The following is a 22,413-nucleotide window of genomic DNA, read 5'->3' as shown; positions in this document are numbered from 1 at the left end:
GAAGCAAAATGTGGGCACAAAAGCGAAATCATAGTGGATGAACAGCGATAGATACAGCCTGAATAAAGACTGCTCTCTTCAGCTTCTCCCTTTGTCATTGTTTCTCAACCTGAGCAACCTTAAGACGTGTGGTCTCATTTGACTGGGGAATTCTGGGTGTTGAGGTCCACATGTCTTAAAGTTGCTCAGGTTGAGAAAGACTGTTCTAGAGAGATGGTTGTGTTCTCATCAGCTTCCTCCACTGTTCAACAAATGGAAGTTTTGTTCGTTTCCTTTCTTCCAGAACCTGAAGGCAGCAGACATGGACCCTACTGCTCCCCCTTATGACTCTCTGCTGGTGTTTGATTACGAAGGCAACGGCTCTGAGGCAACCTCTCTCAGTTCCCTCAATTCCTCCTATGGAGACCAGGACCAAGATTATGATTACTTGAACAACTGGGGCAACCGTTTCAAGAAGCTGGCTGACATGTATGGAGGGGGCGAAGAAGATGACTAGGAGTGACTGAGGTGGGAGGCAGAAGGCTAGAAGGGAGAGAGAATAGAGCTGACTCTTGGTGGCTCTTGCCAACTTTTCCATAATTTACCAAAACATACACAAGAGATCCCCCCTGAAGTAGATTCTGACAATCTCACCTCTGTGGGATAATTATAATTAATGTGGTCTTGCTGATTCAATGCAACATGGAGTTTCCTTCTCAAAGACTGGACACCCATCAGGTGGAAAAAGCTTCCCCAGGAAAGAGAAAAGTATCTGGATTCTGTAAAGGACAGAAAGACTCTCTGGTGCTTGGTCTTGTATTCAAAAGTTTCACCTGAGTGTCTCTACTCTGTCTTGTTCAGCTATTTTCCTGTTTGCTTAAGAACATTGGGCTCCTTGGTGCAAAATTGTAATGCATCTTGGAGAATATGAGGAAAAATATGCAAGAAGATACTTTTGTGAGGGAGAAGATAAAACACAGCTAATGCTTATGGTCACGTAATAGGACAGAGGTTTCTACTAATAGCTCTGTTGATGGGTGAGGGTTTCTGCCCTCAGATTCAGATCCCACAGTCTGGATACAATGGCTAATTATTGGAGCTTTCGGCAGGAAGAGCTATCCAAGCATGTTGTTTCCAAAGCCCTAACCAAAAATATTTCTGGGGATTCTGCACATCTGTGGCATTTGGTTTCCAGCACTTGGCTTTTACTGCTCAAAGGCAGGCGTGTGGGAATGATGGGAGCGTGTCTCAGAAGAGAGGCAGGATTTCTGATTTTGTTGCTACTGTTAACTAACATGGCGCTCCTCCTGGATGAATCCTTTTAGGATCCCTAAATCAACTTGCCCCAAGTGCCTTTGCTTTCAGATAATGCCTCTGCCCGACCTTTGCTTCTCAAATGCCCGGAGTCCAATCTGTGTCCGGTGAAGCATCTGCAAAACTATCTGGCATGATCCCTCTTATTGTGGCTTGAAAGTCATGATTTATGGCTTGGATCATGTCTCTCCATTGCCTTTTAGGGTTTCATTAGCAAACCTGGTTTTAGCATATGTTACTATCTGGTGCCTTCTCATAAACACTTTGAACGGGTGGGAGCAGTTGCCTTCCCTGGCCAACCCCTCCCTGCCTCTTTAGGCTTTTGGATGCCCCTTGGGCCAGAGGGGAGCTCAGCGGTGGCCCAAAGCCTGGCCCTAGCTCTTGGGCCTCGGGCCTTCGTCTGGGGACCAGCCAGACACACTCCTGTGTGGGGCCTTATAAAATACAGCTGTACAAGATGGCGTTTGTCCACCAAGTAATCCATTTTAAGTAGAACCGTTTCTCCCTGACCCTGTCAAGAGACCCAACCAACCATTTCCTGTGGTGTGTTTCCCATTCCCTAACCCTGCCCGATTGATGGGCACTTTTTGGAAAATGGCTTTGTAATTTTAGATATGTATGTTAAGCTGTCTTTTTTGGATACATATTGTGGAAAGAATACAGATATACACATTTTTAAAAAGTTATTTTATTGCACAGATGCTTTTAAAAATTAATAAACTTAATTGTTTAAAAAGTACTTCTTTTCTTGAATTTATGTCATACTTATTAGACATTCTCCTGAGATAGCGTGCTTTTTCTGACCTAAATGTTCTACTGACTTTAGACAGTTTTATTTTCAAAAGTTGTGGGGATGATTAGCCAGATAAATCCAGGGTGAGCTTATATCTTCTTTCCCAACTGCTTTCGGTCAAATATGTACTGTGATTTCCATCATTTCAAAACCCCATGCTTATTTCTGGACTCATAACTGCAATTGTTTTGCATGTATGTAAAATTTTAAAAGTATTCAAATGGTCAACATAGGATACTTGTTAATATGAGGTTAAATCACAGAATCATAGTTGGAAATGAAGATAAAAGCTGCAGAGTTCAACGTCCTGCTCACCTAAAGCATTTTTGTGCCGTGCGGCCATTGATGGCATAAATGCAGGGCCTGAAGCCAGTAGCTTTCTAAGTGACTGGATGAAGGTGGAGGCAGCAAACGGGTTCAAGCCCTATCGATCCAGGCACATTGCTCTGCTCTATTCAGGGCATTCTCTTTCCTGCAGCAGAATTCTCTACGTTCCCAAGAGCTTGCCTTCCACTTCATTCCTTTACTTAGCGTGGGGACCGAAATCGGAATTTAACTTAAAACCTTTTGTTAGCTAGACATATTTTGGAATGCATTTATTACTGAGGTTCTTTCCACTTGGGAAAGTGAGTTTGCTTTAAGGTCCTGCAGCTAATTTTGAAAAGTTTGGCTTCAGATTGATGGAAATCAGGGACCTCCTCCACTGCGCCAGTCATCATCGCGCATCCACCCAAGACTTCGTTTCAAGCGAATTCAACACGCTGAACTGCGCGTGCGCCAGAGGACTCCCAGAATTCCTCCGGCCGCGAGACCTTCTCAAGAGGGCCGCTCCCCTTCCGCCCTCCCGCGTTTCCTCTCGGCCTCCGCAAACTTCCGCCCGCCCCTTCGGCCCCTCCCGAGGCGGCGCCGTCGCGCGGGATCACCGGACCTTCCCAAGATGGCTGCGCCCGCGAGCGCCGGGGCCCCGGACGAGGAGGAGGAGGCGGCGGCGGCGGGGCTGCAGCGGGCGGCGGACGGGCTGCGGCTGCTGCTGGGCCGGAGCGCAGCCGCCGGTGAGAGCCGCGGGAGGAGGAGGAGGAGGAGGGGGCGGGCGGCTGTCTCCCTCGCCTTCCGCGCCGCACCCTCGACCGGCGTCTCCCTTCTCTCCGCAGGCCCGCAGCCGGCCCCGTCTCCGGAGTCGCTGCGCCTCGGGCTGGCCGCCCTGGAGGAGAGGCTGGCCCGGGACCCCCAGTGGGCCGCCCTGCGCAGGGCGAGGGCCGAGGTGGCCCGGCAGGCCCCGGGGCTGAGTCCTGGCCCCGACCCGCCCTGGGCCGCCGCCTGCCAGGCGCTGCTGCTGCTGCTCTGCCTCCGGCGCTGCCTGGCCCGCCTGGCCGCCGCGACCCCCGCAGCCAGGCCGGGCCAGCCCGGGCTGCCCCCTCCACTGCGCCCCGACGCCCTGAGCATCGCCCAGGAGGGCGCCGTGCAGGCGGCGGCGCAGCTTGCGGTGGCGCTGGGCCTCCGCCCGTACCTGCCGCCCGGGGTGGCGCCCCCGCCGCGGGACAAGGCCGGCCTGCTCGCCGCCCAGCCCGAGGCCCCGCGGAGGCTCCTTGCTGCCTGTAGCGCTCTGAGGGAGGCGGCCCAGCACCCCGAGCTTGGCAGGCTGATCCTGGCGCGCCACCTGGGCGACCTGCTGGCCGGACTGTGCCAGCTGGCCTTCGGCCCCGCAAGCAAGGCCCAGGCGGGTGCTGAGAGCCAGGTGAGTGTTAAGGAGCAGCCCTTGGGGTCCTGCTTGCGTCTGCCCCGGTTGGTTCCCTGCCAGCAGCAGCCAGGCCGTCCATTTCCATAAAGTGAAGCAAGTGTGAAACGAGGAGGGGGTCAGAAGGCCTCCCTGGGGAGTCTGGGTTGCCCCCCCCCCGTCCTACAGATGAAAAGGTGCTGTCGGGCAGGGAGGTGCCCATGGGCCCCTTGCCACCACCTTAGTTGGCTGAGCTTCTTGCCAGGGTCGCTGAAGGGGTACTTGCAATAAGTGCCTGTCTGCATTTTCTAGAATTCCTTTGGTAGTTATTTTTTTACCTCTCTGGGACTTTCTCAGGGCCTGACGGAAGAGGAACGGAGCAGCTGCAAAGAAGCCTTGCACGGCCTTTTGGACAAAGTGTACCAGCCCCTGGTGATCCGGGAACTGCTGCTGCTTCAGGGGGGGCCTAAGCGGGTATGACTTAGTCATGGAGAAACTAGATTTGCATCCTCTGAGTTGGCTCCATTGTGCGTGCTTGCTTGCTTGCTTGCAAATCTTTCTTCCTCTTCCTCCTGTGTAACTGAAGACTTTTTGGAGAGATCCCAGATTAGCCCTTGCATGTGGCTCAACTATGACAGTGGATACATGCCACATGAGAACCACGACATTGATTCATTATCCCAGGAGGAACAAGCACCAAAGGTATAGAACAGTCTTTCTCAACCTTGCCAATTTTATGTTGGCTGGGGAATTCTGAGCGTTAAAGTCCACATATCTTAAAGTTGGCAAGGTTGATAAACACTGACATGGAAGCTTCCTTTTAGTGAGTCATAACCCTTCCAGCCCGGTGCTGCCTCTGGAGAACGGGTCTTTTTCAGTCCTGCTTCTTGATAGCCTGTCTCTAGAGACCCTGTCAAGAGATCCAGCTTTGGCCTTTATGAAGTCCTAGCACATTAGCGCATGTATCGGTGAGAGAGGAAAGGAAGAGGCATAACAGCCCCCTTGTCTTACCTGGGATGGGATACAATCTGACTGAGCTCCAGGGCCAACCAACCCGGTCTTGTTAACTGCCATTCTGCTTCTAGGTGAATGGTGCCCTCGGAGAAGCTTACAGTCAAATAAATTGAGTCCGTTCTGTTTGGGGAAGGGCAGGGGGTGCCTCTGTTGCCTGGTGTCGAGGCCCATCGGGGCAAGGCAGAAGAAGGGGTGCTGCACAGCGGGGTTGGTCATGGTCCAGCGTGCACCTGTGTTTCTTTTTCAGGCCTCCCATCCCAGCCAGAAGAACAGCATGCCCGGTATGGCACCAGCACCAGCCTGGCTTCGGCGCCTTTGTGGGCACCTGCTGTCAGGGAGACTGTTAAGACCTGGTGGGGTTCAGGCTGTGATCCGTGGCATCCTGGAAGGAGCCGGAGGTGGGTGAGGCCAGACAGATCAGCCATTAGAAGGTTATAACGAGAGCAGAAAGGTGTCCTTTCTTCCAGTGTTTTTAAACTTGGCCCAGCCAAGTTTAATAGCTTCTATTTTAATAAATAAGGATCTGCATGAAACAGGAAAATATTTTGAAACTGGACAAATCATTGTGTGCCAGTGTTTTTTGGATCAGTCCAGTTTGCCAGAACCCAACCGGGACTTCTAAATGGGGCAAATAAGGCAACCTGGTGCGTGATCTTCGCAGGCCTTCCCGCTTACCCAGTCAGCTGCTGCCGGCCCCTCTTCTCTGCACGGCATTTCCCAGGAACCAGTCCCAGACTTTTTGCACCTCTCTTTAAAAACAGCAAGAGCAGAAAGGATAAGGAAGATCTGAGGTAGCCTGGCAAGATACTGAGCTAGGCGCTCACTGCCGGGCTTGGGTGAAGGTTGCCTTCCTGGAGGAGGAAGTTGTGATTCTCTGTGGCCACAGGATGGGCGAGTCTCTGTGTGCTCGTCTAACACGGAGCCTCCGTTTTCCAGCTGGGGCTGTTGGGGGCAGTGGTGCAGAAGCGGCAGCAGCTGACTGGCAGAAGTGTGAGGCCGTAGCCAAGATTCTGTCCTTGTGTCCTCAGCAGTCTCTGTCCCTGGAGGATTATTGTCAACAGATTTGCCCACAGGTACATCTTCCGACCCTTCCCTTTACCCAGCGACTGACAGCTGGCCCAGAAACGTTTGTGAGTCGCAGCTCCCAGAGAGGCTCCTGCTGGATGGATGCCCTGCGAGGCAGAGCGCCTTTGCCCTCCATCTGGTCCTTGCAAAGCGGCTCTCTTTTCCTGGGTTGACCCTCGGGGTCTGCAGTTTCTGCTGAGCCTTGGGGGCTTGTAGCCCTGTTCCCCCCTCCCCCTTCTGGAAGTTTGTGATGGAGTGTGTGCTGTAAAACATAACTTTAGAAACATTGCTGGTGAGCATCGTGTATATTGAGCATAAAACTGCTTTTGTCCTTTTCTTTTAAAGGTTCTGCACTTGTTTCTCATCCAGGATGAGCTGACAGTGCGCCAGTTCCAACGAGTGGCAACCACAACTGTCCTCGCCATGGTGAGGCAACACCCGCAGCAGGCAGAGAAGCATCTGCTACGTCCCCTGCTGCAGCCCCTCTTGTGCTGCCTGGGGGAGCCAGGTAACGGCCTCCCACCTCTGGACGCGTAGCCAGGCTGGGGAATTGACGATGCCTGCAGGAGAGGTGGAGGAGAACCCACTTTTATTGTTCTTAAAACTTTGGGAATTGTAAGCTGCCCAGAGTCACTTGGTTGAGTTGGCCAGATATAGATTGATTCATTGATTGAACGAACGAACGAAGGTGGGAAACTCCTTGTTTTTTCCGGGGGCTCCTCTACCCAGAATTGGTGGCTCTGGGATTCTTAGGTCTGGGTCCTCCAGTGGGACTGAAATGTATCCCCTGGGTCAGTTTATCCATACATTCTGGGCAGCTTATAACAGTCCAGTATCAGCAGTTGAAACAATGCTGGGCAAGACAAGCTTGGTAGGCTAAGATACACTCATTTGAATCAAAGATCATATCATCAATTTAGATTTATATCCTTCCTTTGTTCTGCACAACTCTAGTGTGCATAATGGCCCTGCCCCCTGTTTTCCCCTGTGAGGAGGTTGGACTGGGCGAGGGCTTGACCCAGAATCCCCCAGCCAGGACACCATCCCATAATTTCTAGCCCGGCAGCTAGACAGCTCTCAGAGAAGGAACTCATATTGGAATTAATGGCCTGTTTTCTTTGATTTACCGCTTACATCATGGAATATCATTAAGTGAAACCACACTGACGGTCCTTTTCTTGTGTTTGGAAGGTTCCCTGGAAGACCTACCAGCTGGGACGGTGCTGGTGAAAGAGGAGTTGCTCTCGGGGTGCGTGGAAACAGTGCACAAGGTGCGGCACGCTTGTCTGTATGCAATGTTGGGAGAGGGAATGGAAGCCAAGGAAGGAGCCGCATTTGCTTCCAGACTGAAAATTCCTGTAGCAGGAATTGGGTCCTGTCTCCTTCCTCAGCTGTGGCCTCACTTCTCACAGTGCTGAAACAGCCAAAATGGTCTTCCCTGAAATGCCAGGTGGAGGCGCCATTCCCACATGCCTTTCATGCTCTGCTTGAAGTACTCCACCTCCGCCGCCGCCCTTGTTCGCCCAGTGGTGCTGTCAGCTGACGGGCACCAGAATTCAGCAGTGCCCGGCAGCACGGCCAGCCCGTCTCTGCCGAAGATGCAGCCACTCCAAAGATCAGCCTGATCCAGAAGGAACGCAGAACTTGTGCAGGGCTGCCTTATACACAGACTTGTGGCCTGAGCCGTTAGCAGGCTCGGGAGGTCTTGGAAGGCCCGTGCAACAAGCTCGGCTGCTCTGTTGGGGGTGTAAGTCCAAGGTTGGGGGGCTGTAAATACAAAGGCTGATCTTCGGCAGATGCCTCGGCAGCTTGAGAATTTAAACGCTAAATGCTCAAGACCATCTTGGGCACTAATGTGCTGTTTCAGAGAGCACACAGAAACAGGTCCACAAGGCCATAAAATGGCCAGAGATTCTTCTGCAAGGAGTTGGAAAGGGCGGGGGGGGGGAAATCCTCTTCTCCTGGCAATGTGCAGGGATCCTGGTGTGTGTGTGTGTGTGTATTAAGGCTGCAAATTGAGTTTATGCCAGACCCCCCTCCTCTCAGCTGCTCTCCCTCGCAGGTCTGTGTGATCGGTAATGAACCCTCGCCTTGCCTGTTGGGTGCCTTGCAACCTGTGCTGGGTGCCATCTTCTCCCTCTGGTGCTTTACCAAGCAGAACGTGTCCTTCTTACGGTGAGGCGCCTGGCCTGGCGGGGAAATCTCGAGCTCTCTTGTGGGCTGGTGGGGACAAACCTCCCTGGCTGGGAACTCTTCTGGTTCCTATCAGCCAAGACCCCGCTACTCGCTGAGGGCCAGGCTTCCGGTCCCCAGGAGCCCTGAGCAGTGCCGGCCTTGGCTTTTCTGCCAGGGTAGGAAGTCCCGGCCCTCCTTGGATGGGGAGGGGCGGGTTGTGTAGCTCCTTTGAAAAGAACCTAAAGATAGCGGCCATCTGTGAAAGAGGAAGACGGGGGGGGGGGGTGCTGAGGAACAGCCAGGGCAATTAGGCCACTGCCCAGCAGCTCTTTAGTTCCCATTGCCCTGGGCCAGGAGACAGCCCCCCACGTCTGCCCCTCTTCTGGGAGAGGCAGCTTTGCTTGGGGCTGTTCGGGGCTGCCTCTAAGCAAAGCCACCTTCCCCTGGATTGGGGTGAATGCCTCCCCCTCCCTTGTTTTCAGCACCCCCTGCCGGGAGATCCTGTTGTGGTTCCTGGAGAAGAGCGAGCAGCAGGCCTCTGTGGCAGCCCTGGAAGGCCTGGCGGAACTGAGGGGAAGCCCCCGCCTGCCCCACCCCCGCTGCCGGTTCCAGGTGGGCAGGGAAGCGGGTGTGGTGGCCACCATCCAGGAGGCTGTGAGGTGAGAGTGCTGAGCTTCCCCAATGAGAAGAAAGAGAAGACATTGGGGGGGGGGACTCTGATGCAGATGGTTGCGGTTGTGGGATGTTGGAGTGCCAGAAAACCTGGCCCGGCCTCTCCTGCCTGCCTCAGGAAGCGGGTGCAGAGAGTCTGCATGTCCAAAGGCAGCTGCAGCTTGCCCAGAATGTAGGATGCGCTTACTAGGAGGATTCTCAGCTTTGTATCTGCTGGCGGTCAACCCTGAGTAAAGAACTCTGCCTTCCGGGGAGCTTCGGCACTTGCTCAGAAAAGGACGGAACCGACCGGTCAGCCCAGAGCCTCCGGGCCTTTCCTGGGGCCGTTCTTCCTCCCTCCCTCCGTGAAACGTTTGCTCCCTCCCTTTGCAGAGACGAAGACGAGGCTCTGTATCGGAAGCTTTCCTCAGAGCAGTGGCGGCTGGAGCAGCTGGTGGACTTGCTGTCTCACTGCCAGAGGGGCGGCCTCGCTGGAGACTTCTTCCTAGGCTGCTTAAAGGTAGAGCCCAGAGGCGCTCAGGATGTCTCCCGCAGGAGCAGGATAGGTGCCACGTGTGGCAAAGGTCCAGGCATTGTCCTTCAAGGTCACGCTTCAGCTGTCAAGGACTAACCCAGGCAGGGGAACCGCAGTTCTCTGGGCTTAGATGGGACTCTGGTTGTAGAAGGACACCTGGAACTGAGAGTCTGGGTGGATTCCTGCGCGGGGGGGGGGGAGAGAAGCAAGCCACGTGCCCAGTGAACCACTGTTCTTTTTTTTTTCTGCTATGGAGCAGGACAGTTGTTTAGTCTCTCTTCTTCCAATGTGTACCCCTCCCCCGTGGTGGCAGGAGCTGACTCAGCTGGCCTCTGAGAAGGACCCCGCGTCCCCTTTGCAAGGGCCCCCCCTGGATCTGGAGCAGCTCTGCAGCCCAGCCCCCCCGCCACAGACCAGGCAGCTGCAGGTGCTTCGGGTGGTGGCCATGCTGACCGAGGGCTTTTCGGACTCTCTGCTTTCGGACGTCAGGCAGGTCGGTCCAGTCCTCATTTCCCCGTCGTGCCTTGCAGACCCCGGTGGCCTGGCTGCTGGGCCTGAGGTCGGCCTGTCCAGGCTGCATAACCTGGTGGCTGCTGAGAATGCAAACTCCCTCCTTAAGCGATGTGCCAGATAGACCTTGGGGGGGGGGAATAGGGTAGGCCTTAATTTCATCCTTTCTGGGAAGCCCAGGAAATTGCCAGGGGTGGGGGGTTGGAAGGGGGCCCCTGGCCTATCAAGCCCAGAGCTGCAGAAGTACCTCGGAGTCCCATTGTTGGCTGCAGAAGCAAGCTTTTTGGCTGCAGCAAAGCTCTGATCTGCCCCTCCTGCCCTCTTTGTCTTCTGAAGGATGTCAACGGGAGGGGGGGGCTGACTGCACGTAGACCGGGCCAGGAGAAGGCGGGATAAGCACACAGCCCAAACATGGTTAAGCCCAGCCAGACCCTCACTTTGTGGAGAGGGCTCCTCCTCCACAGTGTGTTTAGGGATTGAAAGGGCGAGGCAGGCTTGGGGCCCGTCCATTTTGTTGCCCACGTCGCCTTCCCTGCTGCTGCCCTTCAGACCGTGGGGAAGCGGCTGCTTTGGCCCGAGGCTTCGTCCTTAGCCTTTGGAGCCCTGCCGGGTGGTCCATCCGGGGTTCCTGCTGGGTCAACATCAGCCTGTGAATCCCCTCCTGGGGGTGACTCTGCCGTTCCTTGGATTGGCGCCTGAAGCCCTGTCACGTCTGGGGCAGCAGCCGTCGCAGGTCCTGAGAATGACACATCTGCACTTGCTCTTCGGAGCTCTCTGCAGTCCTCCTGTCCTCAGGTACGGCATTCCATCCACAGGTGGTGGCGTTTGTGGCGGTCACCCTGCAGCGGGCCCTCGTGAGTCTCTCCGGAGGCTCAGTGGGCACCGTGGAGTCCCAGACGCTCAGCATGGCCATGGGGCTGGTGGCGGCCCTGCTGGGGGGGGCCCTGCAGGTGAGTAGCCAGAGGACTTGGGGGGGACATCATTTCAGGCGTTGGGGTCTCCTGGGGCCTTTTTGGAAGCCTTTGCAGACCTTCCAGGCGCACGAAGGCCTGGAGATGAGCGGATTTTGTGTTTAGGCTGATTCTGAGCCTCAGTCAGTGACGCCTTGAAGCTTCCTTCCTCAAGTCTTGGCTTGCTGGGGCTGGTTCCAGACATGGTGCCTGCCTCCCTCCCTCCCTCCTCCTCCTGAGTCCCGGTTTTCAGGCTGGTGCTTGTTCCTCCTTTGCTGAAGCCTGCTGTGGTTTTCCGCAGGAGCAGCGCTGGGTGGGGGTGCATTTCTGGTGGGTGCCAAGCAGGGAAAAGCACCCCTCCGCCCACATGCCAGGACTCTTGAGCAACGAGGGAGGAGGCGGGTCCTTGGCCATATCCAGCAGCTAAGGAGGAATAGTGAGGGAGGGTCGAGCCCCTGGGGGGGTGTTCCTGGCCAGCCAGCGCAAAGCCTGAGTCCTCTAGCAGCCTTGGAGGTGGGGGCCGGGGCTGAGCCTGGCTCCCTGCCAGCAGGAGCTCGGTGGACATGGCTTTTCCCGGCTCCCTCAAGGGCTGAGCTGGAGTCCCAGCTGGGGCTGCTGCAGTAGCTCCGTTCCCATCCCATTCACCGTGTGCACCTGCCAGCTCGGGGCCTGATCTTATCGGCCCTGCCGGAGTCTGTGTGCACGCCCATAACGGTAACCACAGCAAAGGCTCTGGGCCGCAGTGCCCCTCCTGGAGCTTCCTGCCGGCAGCCCAGGGCCAAGTTCTCAGGATCAGCCCTGCTTCCTCTCTTGGGCGGCAGCCTGCTGACTTGCTCCCTGCTGTCTCCCAGCTGAAATCTGAAGACTTTGCCAGCCTGAAGCAGCTGTTGCCCCTGCTGGAGGAACTCTCCCACGTCCACCCAGAGCCCGTCATCCAGGAGCTGGCGGCTGACTTGAGCATCTCCATCTGCACCCACCGTGCCTTTTCTGCAGAGGCCGTCAGCACCGCTGCTTGCAAGACCCTGGGCAGGAGTGCTGCTGCAAGCACCGGCGTCCCAGAGGAGGCCCCCAGACCTGGGGCATCCCTGCCCCAGAAGTCCCCCAGGAGCAGCCCAGGGGAGCCTCAGGGGATGGAGTCAGTTGCCAAGAAAAGCTCTGCCCCCTGCACCCCCCCGAACCTGCAGGCGCTTCTCTCCGGGGCTTACAGCCCCGACATCCCCACGCGGGCTGCTGCCTTGCGCCGCCTCTCCCGGATGGTCGAGCAGAGGGATCCTGGAGCCCTGAAGACTCGGGAGAAGTTGCTGAAGGTAGGCAGGCGGGGCACTTTGTGGGGAAAACCCCGGAGGACAGCGTGTGTGCGTGCGTGTGTGCGTGTGCGTGCGTGTCTTGGGCTGGCCCTGGGAAGGAGCTGCTGTCTCTCCCTTTGGGGCCTGCCTGGGGGATCCTTCCTGCCGAGAAGATAGAGGGCGTTTAGGTTTTCGCTCTTCTGTTTCCTGGTTTCCCTCAGACTTCAGGCATGTTCCCCCGTATTGAACCTCCTGACCTTGAGCGCAGAGGAAGCTGCTTTTTCTGGAAGAGTTCAGCTCTGCTTCCAAGCAGTCAGAATGTTTTGAGCCTGGGGGGCAGGGGCTGGTGCAGCCCAGGTCTGTTGGGCATCGGCTGCCCTCTTTTTGAGCAGCCTGGAGCAATGTCTGGAGAAACCCCTTCCTGTTCCCTTCGCCCAGCCACTTATCGCTTCCCCAGAACCAAAAGTTTTCTCATTCCTGATCAGAGCCGCAGTGGGGCTTCCAGGGGGCAAACCCCATGCCTGGACGGAAGGCAGCAGGCAACGTCATGCCCTGCCAAGGAGGCATCAGCTGAGACAGGCCCGGTTGGCTGCAGCTGTGCAGGCAAAGTGATTCTTGGTTTTAATTTTCAGGTTTTTGTAGAAAACCTGGAACACAAAGACTCCTTTGTTTATCTTTCTGCTATCCAAGGTAAGCAGACCCAATCGGGCTCTTGGTTACTGTCCGTGAAAATGCAAGCTCCTCCCTGTCCAGACACCTCTCGGTGATGGGGGCAAATACTCCAGGAAGGATGGTTGGCAGCGCCCAGGTCAGAGGCAGGAAGCCCCTCTGCCTGGTGCACATGGCGGAGGGTCTTCGTTAGTGCAGTTCTGCTTGGAGAACAGGAGGGAAACCAGTAACCCCACATCTCACCTGATCCTCTCTGCTGGCCTCCCAAAAGGCCTGTTGATCTCCCACTAGTTTGAGCGCTGCTCATGAGACCGGCTGGTCTTCAGAAAACAGCCCTCCTGCTTCTCCTCTTCCCCAAGGAGGGGGCTGCTTGTTCCCCAGGCCGGACTGGAGGCATCCCTGGGAGAGGAGGGGACCTAAGCACGGCCGAGATCAGTTGATGCCGCTCCCTGGTCCGCTGGATGAGCTGTCCTCTTTCAGCTCTTCTGGCCAGCCCCTCCCTTGCACCCGTTTTCCTTTCTCTGGGCAACGTCACCTTTCTGGGGAAGCCACCAACTCCTCAAGGAAGCAACATCTCCCCTGCTTCCTTGGGAGGAAATGAAGACATTTCACAAGATCACTGGGGGTGGATTGCTGTGCAAATATTGCGCTTGCAGCCTGGAAGCGGATAGAAGCGCCGTTCCTCCTTCCCGCCTTTGAATTGCACCCCACAGCTGCGGTTGCGTGTCGACTGTCAAGAGAGAGTCGTTGCTTTGAGTAGAGGGGCAGCTCTTCTGGAGGCTCTGGGCCTGGCCAGCACTTGGCGTCCCCACGGGGTGGACTCTGGAGACACAATCTGTGCCAAAAAAAGGCTGCGTAACCATGAGGCACAAAGATGGACATGTCGGCCTTCTATCCCTTCGCTGGCTCTCGGGCGTCTCTCGGCCATCCCGTTCAGCAGCTCTGCTTCCGTCGGGTGGGCTTCCTTGCCGAGTGCAGAACTGACAGCTTGATTTCTGGTCTGGGTCTGGAAGGGAAAGTGGCACCGTTAAAATGTGGGAAGAGACAGGTGGGTCAGCTCCAGGTGTTGCGCCAAGTCTCAGCCCTTTAGCGGGAACCCCTTGACCCCACTTTTGTTGGGGAGGGAGGGTTGAAGGAGTGCTGGCCAGGCCGGGAGGGCTGAGTTTGAGCAGGTAAAAGGGCTTCTGCCTCTGCCGTAGGTTAAGACTCCCTGGCGCTGCCAGCCTGGGGCACAAGAGTGGCTCCTTCCGCGTTGCGCAAAGGGCCCTTGCAACAGTCGATGAACATCCTGGAGTTGACTCAGAACATCAAGGAGGACTTCTGGTGATGGGCAGGGAGGAGAGAGCTCCCTTCGCCCTAATTCTACACACACAGAGGCTCTTTCCAGAACAAGCTCCTCTGCTTCTAGTTTGGTGGACAGCCAAAAGCAGCTGAGTGGAGAGCTTCAGTCCCGCTGGGGCCACCCTGCCACTTGCTTGCCTCTTGGCATCCCTTGCTGTTTTGTCGATCATTTCATTGCTTGAAAGGCCAGAGAGGAGTCGATAACCACCGAGGTCTCAGAAGTGGCAAACGGGGACATTGGCAGCCTTCTGCTGGCCTGGGTTGTATAGCTGTGATTAATCTCAGGGCGCCGAGGTTCGGCTTCTTCGTGTAAACTCTGCCACAGAGAGCGTAGGCGTTGTGTATCTTCCACAGGAGGGTTTTTTGATAGTGAAATGAAGAGGGCCGGTTCTCTGCCTGGGAAGAGAAGCGCTTCCCGTACCTTTAGGGGAGACGTGGGTCAAAGTCCCAAGAGCTGAGAAAAGCTGCCAAGGGGATCAGGACCCTCTGTGGCCAAGGGCAGGTTGAGCTGCCTGGCCCTTCTTGACCCACGCGAAGGCTTCTGCCCGGTCTGTGGCCGAGCGTGTCTGGGGCTTCCAGCCCCTGGGCTGCCAATCCTGCCTCTCCCCCCTTCCAGGTGTGGCCCTGCTGTCAGATGCCTTCCCGCAGGACGTCCTGCCCCTCCTGCTGACCCAGTACGCCAGCGCCCCGATGGCGGAGACCAGGATGAAGGTGGGGGAGGTGCTGCTGCGCACCACGCGAACCCTGGGTGAGTGAGTCGGCCTTCCGGGATGGGCCTGCAGGGGCTGGGGGGCAGGCCTTCTTGGCCAGAGTGGCCGGGGCAGGGAGGCTTTTCCCCTGGGGCCGATGGCCTCGCGGCCCCCAGTAGCATCCCCTGCATTTGGAGGGATGGCTGGGGAGCTTTGGGAAGACCTTGTAAGTGCCTGCGGGGGACACCCGTCTCTCTCTCAGTCGCTGGGCCGAGTATTCCCTCCAGGTGGCTGAGAAAGCTGCTGACGGAAGCGAGGCTTCTGTCGTGGCCCCCAAAGTGTCCTCCTCCTGCCACCCTGGGCCTTGGCCTTGGCACCCTGCATGCAACTGAGTGGGCCTGTTTGGTGACCCCCCCCCTTTTTATGCCTAGAGACTGGGGGGGAGGGGCAGAGTCACCCAGAACAGGTCTCTGCCTTCTGGAGGAGCTGCCTGTAGTTCAGTAAGGGGGGCGTCCGCCTCCTCAGGTCCCTGAACCGGATCTGGCATCCAGCTTTGCAAGAAAAAATTAAGCCAGTTTGGCCATAGCGCCACAGAAACCTGGAGCTGAAAGGGCTCTGTGAGGCCATAGAGTCTGACCCCTCCTACCATGCTCAGCGCAAGAGTCTAAATTAAAGCCTCCTTGCCTCCTGCAGTGAAGGTAGCCGACTCCTCTTTCAGGTCTCTGGTTCCATGAATGAGTCACTTCCTTTCTCTGTGTTGTGTTTGATCCCCAGGAGGGTTTGGGGCTTCTGGCTTTCCCAATAAATGAACAGCCGGGAACTTGCCGGATTGGCTGCTTCCTCCAAGACAGAAGCGGAGTGGCTTGCCTGGGCTTGAGTCCTCTTCCTCCCGTTTTGAATGGCTCGCCCCGAGGGCTCCCCTCGATCTCCACTGCAACCAGCTCAGCAGGGCTGTTCTCATCCACCTGGCACAGCCCAGAGGTGTCGCCTCCTGCCCCCCCATTGCCTGAGCACATGGCACCCGCCGCCCCCCCACCGGTGCCCATCCCTCACCCAGTATAATTGTCTTCTGTGGATGTGGAGCCTAACTCCTCTTTAAGCTCCCATCTGGCCCAGATGTTTCTCCATCTGCACCTTCCATCCACTGTCTGGCACCTCTGGGCCCCCAGGACCAGGCCTGGGCCCCTTGGCGTTTCTTGCTCTTTGGGTCCCATGGCTGGTTTTGCTTTGTGGCAGGGTCTCCCTCCCCATAGTTTATGGGCAGCCTTTGAAAGCCGCGGGGGTCTCTTGTCTTCTTCCTCTCCCCTCAGTCTCCGTTCCCTCCCTCCCAAAAACATTTTGTTCTTATCCCTGAAGATGGGAGCTCAGCTTAGGTGCGTGCACGCTCACACACACACATCCCTCTGCTGGAAGTCCTCTTGGCTCCCTGAGCTGCTGCTGGCAGCGAGCCCTGTCTTTAGAGATAATCCCCTAATTGCTGCCTGTGTGCTGGGCGCTGGTCTCCTGTCTCTGCTGGGGGTGAGGGTCCGCATCTCTGGGCGTCTCCTGATTGCTCTGCCCAGCTTCCCTGCTCCTATTCTCCACACAGCTCCTCAGCCCTGGGAGTCAGCTGAGCATAAACTGTGCCATCTGGGCTACTGTGCTCCTAGTTTGCAGGCGTGCCTCAGGTGCAGCTGTCAGTTTGGCCCCCGTTGCAGGCACGGGTTAAGCCTGGTAATTGTGCCCCACTTTTCAGGGCTGCAGGGCTGTGTTGGGATCTGCCTCGTGTTCTCAATGACCCCCCTTTGTTGTGGCGCCTTTGAGAACCGTTGTCCTCCAGAAGACACCTGGGGCTGGCTGGGTTCTGCCTTCTGCTTGAGGCGAAGTTCGTAGACAGCCATCTTGCTCAGACGGGCCACAGGGAGACTGGCCCCGAGGCATTCTGATGGAGGAACTGGCGTCCTACCGATGCCTTCCTTCCCGAGATGGTGGTGGGGAAGGGCATCCAGTCTCCGCTCCAAGGAGAGCCCTTCTGCCAGCCTTCAGAGGGACAAGCCTTGGGCCAAAATTGTCCTCATTTGGAAACAGCTGTGGGTGGGCATCAGCCTCTCTGCCTTGTAATTCTTGATCTTGGCAGGGACCCCATGTTTCCACGAAAGAGCCAGAACGTGTGGAGAGGGAGAGAGGCCAATTGGTAGCCATGGGACCCCCTCTTGTTGTAGACTTTTTTGCCCCGTGGCAGAGAAGCTGCCTGGATAGGCCCTCCAGCACCTTTAGTGATGGTGTGCAAAGTTAGTAAGAGTCTAAAATTTGTTCATGGCATCGTGGACCCCACGAGGACAGGTGCACAGGCAAGTGAGGTTCTCGCTGCTGCTCTGCAACGGGGGAGCAGCACCAGCGCATCCATCGTGGCCAGAAGTGGCTTCTTGCAAGCCACGGAAAGTGAAGGACGAGGCGCTCCGTCGCTATTGAAGGTTTTACATGGGGAGCTGAGTGGAAACTCATTAAATTCCTTCTTTGGGGATGCCCTTCTCTGTGTTGCTTCGCAGGGACAGAACAGCCTGTGATTTGGGAGGCAAGAGCCGTAATTATTGGTGCCTTCCAGCAGTTTCAGAGACTCAAGAAGGTGTTCCTGGCGCCTGGTCCTCGGCTTGGGGATGCAAGCTAATTTCATTCAGTTAAAGGGGGGGAAGGCAGCCGGTGCTTGAGGCTGAAGCGCTAGTTGGATGATTTTATGTGAGCAATTTACCGATTGTGCCCTGCTGGCTCAGGAAAGAGAACTGACGCCCGCTTTGCCCAAGAGGTGTCACTGCGGGAAGCGCGTCTGCTACATGGGAGGAGTTGCCTAGCAACACCCTCTCATGATGTCGGGGTCCCCGTGAGCAGCTCCTCCATCAAGGCTTTCCTTCCCCCGCCAAGGACCGAGGCCAGGGGGTCCTCCAACCCTGGAGAAGGCAGAGAGGGAGGGATGTCGGCCTACGGTGCGAATCACTGCGCGGGCGGAGGGTGCTCTTTGCCTTCCAGGCCTGGGATGGGTGAGCCCCATGCCTGCTCACAGACAACAGACCGGCTGCCTCCTGGCTCATCTTGAGCTGGTCCCTGCCCCTCTGGCTGTGGCCCTTCCCCAGCTGCCTGCTCAGCCGTGCCCAGGCTTGCCCCACCAGTCGGCTTCCCACCTTTGCAGGTCCCTTCTCACAGCCAAGAGCAAGCGCTGCTTCCGTCACCCGGCCCTTCTTTTTCCTCTTCCTTGCAGGAGATCTGGTCTTCCAGCACCGAGACAGGCTGATTCACACTTTCCTGCGAGGAGTCCGAGATCCTGACGGCTCCCTCAGAGCCAGCAGCCTGTCCAACCTGGGAGAGTTGTGCCAGATCCTTGGTTTTCAGCTGGGCTCCGTGGTCCACGAGGTACCTGCCCCATTTTCTTCTCCCACACTGGCCACTGCTCCTGCCGCAGCTGGGAATTTTCTGGCTCCCCGTGGATCTTCCTGCTCCTGCCTTGACTTTCTAGAGATCCACTAAGTAGCAGCAGCAGCCCAAGGGTGTGAGGGTCATGCCCCTCCTCCCAGGGAATGGAGGAAGGCTACACTTTACACATTTGAGTTTGTGCATGCACATGTGTGTGGACAAACTGGCCCTGGCCCTCCACTTTTACCAAAGCCACTCTGATATTAGGAGGTGGTCTGCCCTGGCCGCCCCTCGGGCAGAAGCATCCTCCTGTCATTCCCACGGCTCTGGCTGCAAGGAAAGGGCAGCAGGAGGGGAGGTGAAAGGCACAAGGGAATGCAAGGGAACTTGTTCAAGGTCTGCTTTGCGATGTTGGAACTGTGGCACCCTGTGTGTTGCGGATGCTGTTGTGGCAGCCGAGCCCTGAAGGAGTGTTCCGTTGTGGCTGGGCCTTTTGCCAAGGCTGCCCTGGTCCTCCAGCACGTGGGCAGGAGGTGCAACTTTCCAGCCATGTCTGTGCAGCTGAGGCTGTTTCTGGTGCTGCAGCAGGCCAGGTGCCAGCTGACTCAGCAGAAGCTCCTGCTGCTCCTGCAGTGTGTGGAGAAGGCAGACTGTCCTTGAGCCCAAGGAAGGAAAGATGCAGCTTGGGGGTGGTGGTGGAAGGCACAGTCCTCTGGCTCCCCTTGGCCCCTACTTGCAGATCTGGCCCTGGGACCAAACCACAGCAGAGCGGTGTGTGCCACCAGAATCACGACTGGGTCCAGATCTCTGCTGGGGAGCAAGTCAGCCCTCAGGGCCTTTGAGGGATCCAGAGATCAGTGCCTACTTTTTCTGAAGGCAAAGGAAGACCGGCTTTCACCTCTTCGCTCCCCTCTGGCGCCCATAGCCTCCCACTCTGCCTTCCTTAGCAAGGTCTGGAGTGCTCTGAGAGGCCCTGCCTTTCTCTCCGACAGCTGGCGTCCTGCTTAGCAGCTGTGGTCAAAACCGACCATGAAGCTGAGGTCCGTAGAGCCGGGGTCCACGTGGTGGTGCTTCTCCTGCGGGGGCTCAGCACAAAGGCGGTGGAGGTGAGACTCTTCTTCCTCCTGAGCAGGCCAGAGGCTACCCAGCCACACGCTGCCCTCTTGCCTTTGGTCCCTGCAACGGGCAGCTCTTCTGATGGCCAAAGAGGCTGGGGGTGTTCTGTGTGTGGGGGGGTATTGCTACCCTTTTGAGCCTATCCCAGAGGGGATCCAAGGACGGAAGGAAGGGGAAGGGGACTTGCTTACTGCTAACCAGCCCTTGACCACCAGCCGTTCCAGGCTCCGCCTTCACGGCTGGCTGCGCCCAGGGCAGGCACTTGGGCAGCTCTGGGGCAGCCTCTCCCTGCCCCACCGGCTGTTCCCTTGGCAGGGCTTCCCTGTAGAGGGGGAGGAGGCTGGCCGTGTCCTCCTGTCAGCCAGGCTTGGAGGAAAGGAGCCTTCTGGACATGCTACAGGGCTGGTGTAGCCCCTGCCCGAATTCCTGGAGGAAAGACCAGGACAGCCTTCTGCCCTTTGGGGGGCAAGTCTGCTTCCTTCTTTACAACAAACTAGCTTCTCTCGGTCCCTCAGCAGAGCTGCTGTGTTCAAAGGGTTCACCTTAACCGTCCCTGGCCAGTTCTGCTTTGTTGCATCCATCCCTGGTACCAGGAAATGCCACAGAAGAGGTGGGTTCGCCCAGCCTGGCGTTTACGGGCAGGAGATCACCACTTTCTTGGAACTGGCCCAGAGTAGTTTGCCTACACCTTTCCTCCAGAAAGGTATACAAGATTCATTAGTGCCATGCTGGCCTTGAAAAAATCAGGAGGTGGTGAGTTCTAGTTCCGCCTTAGGCGTGAAAGCCGGCTGGGTGACTTTGGGCCAGTCGCTCTTTCAGCCCAGCCCACCTCAGAGTTGCTGTTGTGGGCGAAATTGGAGGAGGTGATTTCCCCTCTATATATTTTAGAAAGGTGGAATAAAAACCTAACCCTACCAAGGCTGCTATTTTCCTGAGAACTCTTCTGATTCCTGCTCCCCTTCCCAGGTTCTCCACGGTGTCCTGCTGGACCTCTACCGCCTGCTGAAGTTCGTGGTGCGCTGTGAGCAGGACGAGGTCACAGTGCTGCATGCTCAGCTGGCCTTGGAGGAGCTGGACGGCCTCCTCAGGCCGCTCCTCTTCCCCCCACAGACGCTGCAGAAGAAGATTGAGATCCTGCCCTAAGGCTGCTGCTCCAGATGGCCACGGAACTCTGCCCATGGCTTTCCCTGGCATCTTCCGTATGAACTTTGCCCCTGTGGGGCGGACTCTGTATGAACTCGGCTTTGTTGCAGGAGGGCTCCATCCCCACCGAGAGAAGCACTGAAGGGGATGGGGGCGGATCGGCCGGGCAATAAATTCAGCCCAGCAGTGGCGTACCTGGAAAGGAGGCTGCAGAGTCCTGGGGCTGGCCGGAGGGTCGAATCTGAGCAGGGCTGATGACGCACCCTGGCTGGGAACCTGCCTGGCGGCCTCTGAGAGGCCTTGTGTGGCCCCAAACACTTCCTGGGCTGCGTGACCAATCACGCCAGACTTCTCGCTGGGAGGGGTGTGGCCCAGAGCAGGGGTTGGGGGCCCCTGAAGGCCCCATCAGTGCAGCTCCTGCACAGGGAAAGAGACCCTCTAGGAATCCAGGTTTCCCCCTCGGTCTCTTCCCCTGGGCCTTGCAGGGGCTCTGTGTGTGCTGCCCAATGCTGTGGCCCCCATCAGCGGGACGAGGGGGGGCAAAGTGGAAGCCGAGAGCTCTGGGGTCACCACCAGCCTGGGAGGCTTTGGGCCAGTTGTCCTCTGGCCCAGCCTGCCTCGCAGGGTTGTAATAGGGAACAGTGACAGCTGGGAGCGGTGGGAGGGGTGGCGGCAGTGCCAGAGGAGCAGGCCTCCCCTGGAGATGCTTTGAAACGGCCGACAGCCCCCGCCCACCCCCCAGGACGGCAGAGGGAGCGGCCGACCGCCCTGAGTCGCTGCAGCGGAGAGCTGTCATTGTCTGGGGAGCGTCTGCCGGCCGGTCCGCCCGGACCCTCCCGGAAAAGGAGGCGGTACCTGGGCCCGCGGCGGAGGGTGTCCCCGGGGCTGGCGGCGCAGCGGGCGGCTTCCCTCCCTCCCGGTTCGCCTGTTGCCGGCGGCGGGGCGCCTCTCCCGCTCGCGGGGCCGCTCCGTACTCGCCGCGGCCAGCGGGGCTCGAGAGGGGTCCGGAGTCGGGAAGGTAAGGCGCGCCGGCTGCACAATGGAGCCGCGGGGAAAGCGGCAGCTGCCCGCCTTCCAGAGCGAAAGGGGGCAAAGCTCTTGAGCGGCGCTTGGCGAGAGCGCGGTCGGCTGCCCTCACCCGGCCTTCTGGAGGCGGGGACCGGCCTCCGCCCGGAGGGGCTCTCTCCGTGCAGCCCTGCGGGGGGCGGGTGATTGGTGCGCAGATCCCTTTGGCTCCTGCGCGTCTTTGCAGCAGAAGAGAGAGCTGGAGGAAAGCCCCGGACTTGCGTGGAGCTGTGGTTGCCTTCAAGAGGCTTGGAATTAGTCCGAGGTGGGGGAGAGCGGAGAAAGGCGAGGCTGGGCTGCCTCAGGAGAAGCGGGTCAAGGAAGTCCCGCTGAAGAGGGAGCTCGATGCGGAAGGCGCCCTGCAGCTGCGGTCGCCCCGGAACGCCCCAATAAGCGTTCATCGGGCTGGTTTGGTTTGGCTTCGCGCCTGAGATGAAGTCAGCCGTAGTAGTTGCAACTCTGCTTTATGGTTTCGTGAATTTATGAACCCGGCCAGTGATGTCATTAGTAATCCGTGATTTAGGCTCATCTCCGGGACTGGGTCGCGCGGAAGGGGAAGATAGGAAAAGTAAGAGCTGGAGTTGAGAAAGAGCCCCCGGCAGAAGGAAGGAAAGGGAACTGCAAGCAGAGGAGACAGGCTGGTTCGCGAGGAGCCGGAAGGAAGGAAAGGTAGAGAATGAGGCCGGCACCTGCGTTGCTCCCCTGTCAGCGCGTCTCGTGCCTTTGATTCCACGGGCTTCCTATCTTGCCCGCTTTTCTGCACGCTTCCCTCCTGCGGAGAGGGCTGGGGGATGAGCAGCCTGTGCTTACAGAGGAAAAGGACGGAAACGTGAGACCGTTCGAGCCCCGGGCGTATTTCCGCCAGCAGCAGCTCTTGCGTGCATCGGAGGGACCCCGCGGTCCTCCGTTAATCGAGAACAAACTTTAAAGAAAACATCTGGAGCTCCAATCGCCCAGGTAGAGGAGCCTGGTTTCCCGGCCTCTCCCAGCGCCTCGCCTGTCTGCAGCCCTCCCAGGTGC

The 22,413-nt window shown here is 57.5% G+C and overlaps 2 protein-coding genes across 8 annotated transcripts in view; both read left to right on the top strand.

Annotated features, from left to right (window-relative positions):
* Nucleotides 1-2,025, top strand: part of LOC308672596 (uncharacterized protein) — a 32,499-nt gene extending 30,474 nt beyond the window's left edge. Inside the window, exon 32 of the mRNA XM_081335640.1 lies at nucleotides 284-2,025. Within this exon, the coding sequence (XP_081191766.1) occupies nucleotides 284-496 (213 nt within the window). The 3' untranslated portion in view covers nucleotides 497-2,025. The remainder of the gene's footprint in view (nucleotides 1-283) is intronic.
* A 963-nt stretch (nucleotides 2,026-2,988) lies between these two features.
* Nucleotides 2,989-20,530, top strand: TANGO6 (transport and golgi organization 6 homolog). Of its 7 annotated transcripts, XM_081335902.1 has the most exons (18): nucleotides 2,994-3,138; nucleotides 3,238-3,821; nucleotides 4,158-4,274; nucleotides 5,062-5,212; nucleotides 5,751-5,887; nucleotides 6,225-6,387; nucleotides 7,071-7,150; nucleotides 7,942-8,054; nucleotides 8,537-8,713; nucleotides 9,099-9,225; nucleotides 9,554-9,733; nucleotides 10,566-10,700; nucleotides 11,552-12,007; nucleotides 12,619-12,676; nucleotides 14,613-14,744; nucleotides 17,918-18,069; nucleotides 19,062-19,175; nucleotides 20,152-20,530. In XM_081335902.1, the coding sequence occupies exons 1-18, from the start codon at nucleotides 3,024-3,026 to the stop codon at nucleotides 20,326-20,328; spliced, it is 3,168 nt and encodes a 1,055-aa protein (XP_081192028.1). In that variant the 5' UTR covers nucleotides 2,994-3,023; the 3' UTR covers nucleotides 20,329-20,530. The 7 variants fall into 7 exon arrangements, 4 of the variants coding, with proteins under 4 accessions (XP_081192030.1, XP_081192028.1, XP_081192029.1 ...); XM_081335901.1 differs by having other exon boundaries at nucleotides 3,002-3,821; XM_081335903.1 differs by lacking the exon at nucleotides 19,062-19,175 and having other exon boundaries at nucleotides 2,998-3,821.
* Nucleotides 20,531-22,413: the final 1,883 nt, after the last annotated feature.

Source organism: Vipera berus, assembly GCF_964194415.1.
Source record: "Vipera berus genome assembly, chromosome: 10".
NCBI lineage: Eukaryota > Metazoa > Chordata > Lepidosauria > Squamata > Viperidae > Vipera > Vipera berus.
The sequence above is the reverse complement of the archived record's forward strand: the minus strand, read 5'-3'. Positions and strand labels throughout refer to the sequence as shown.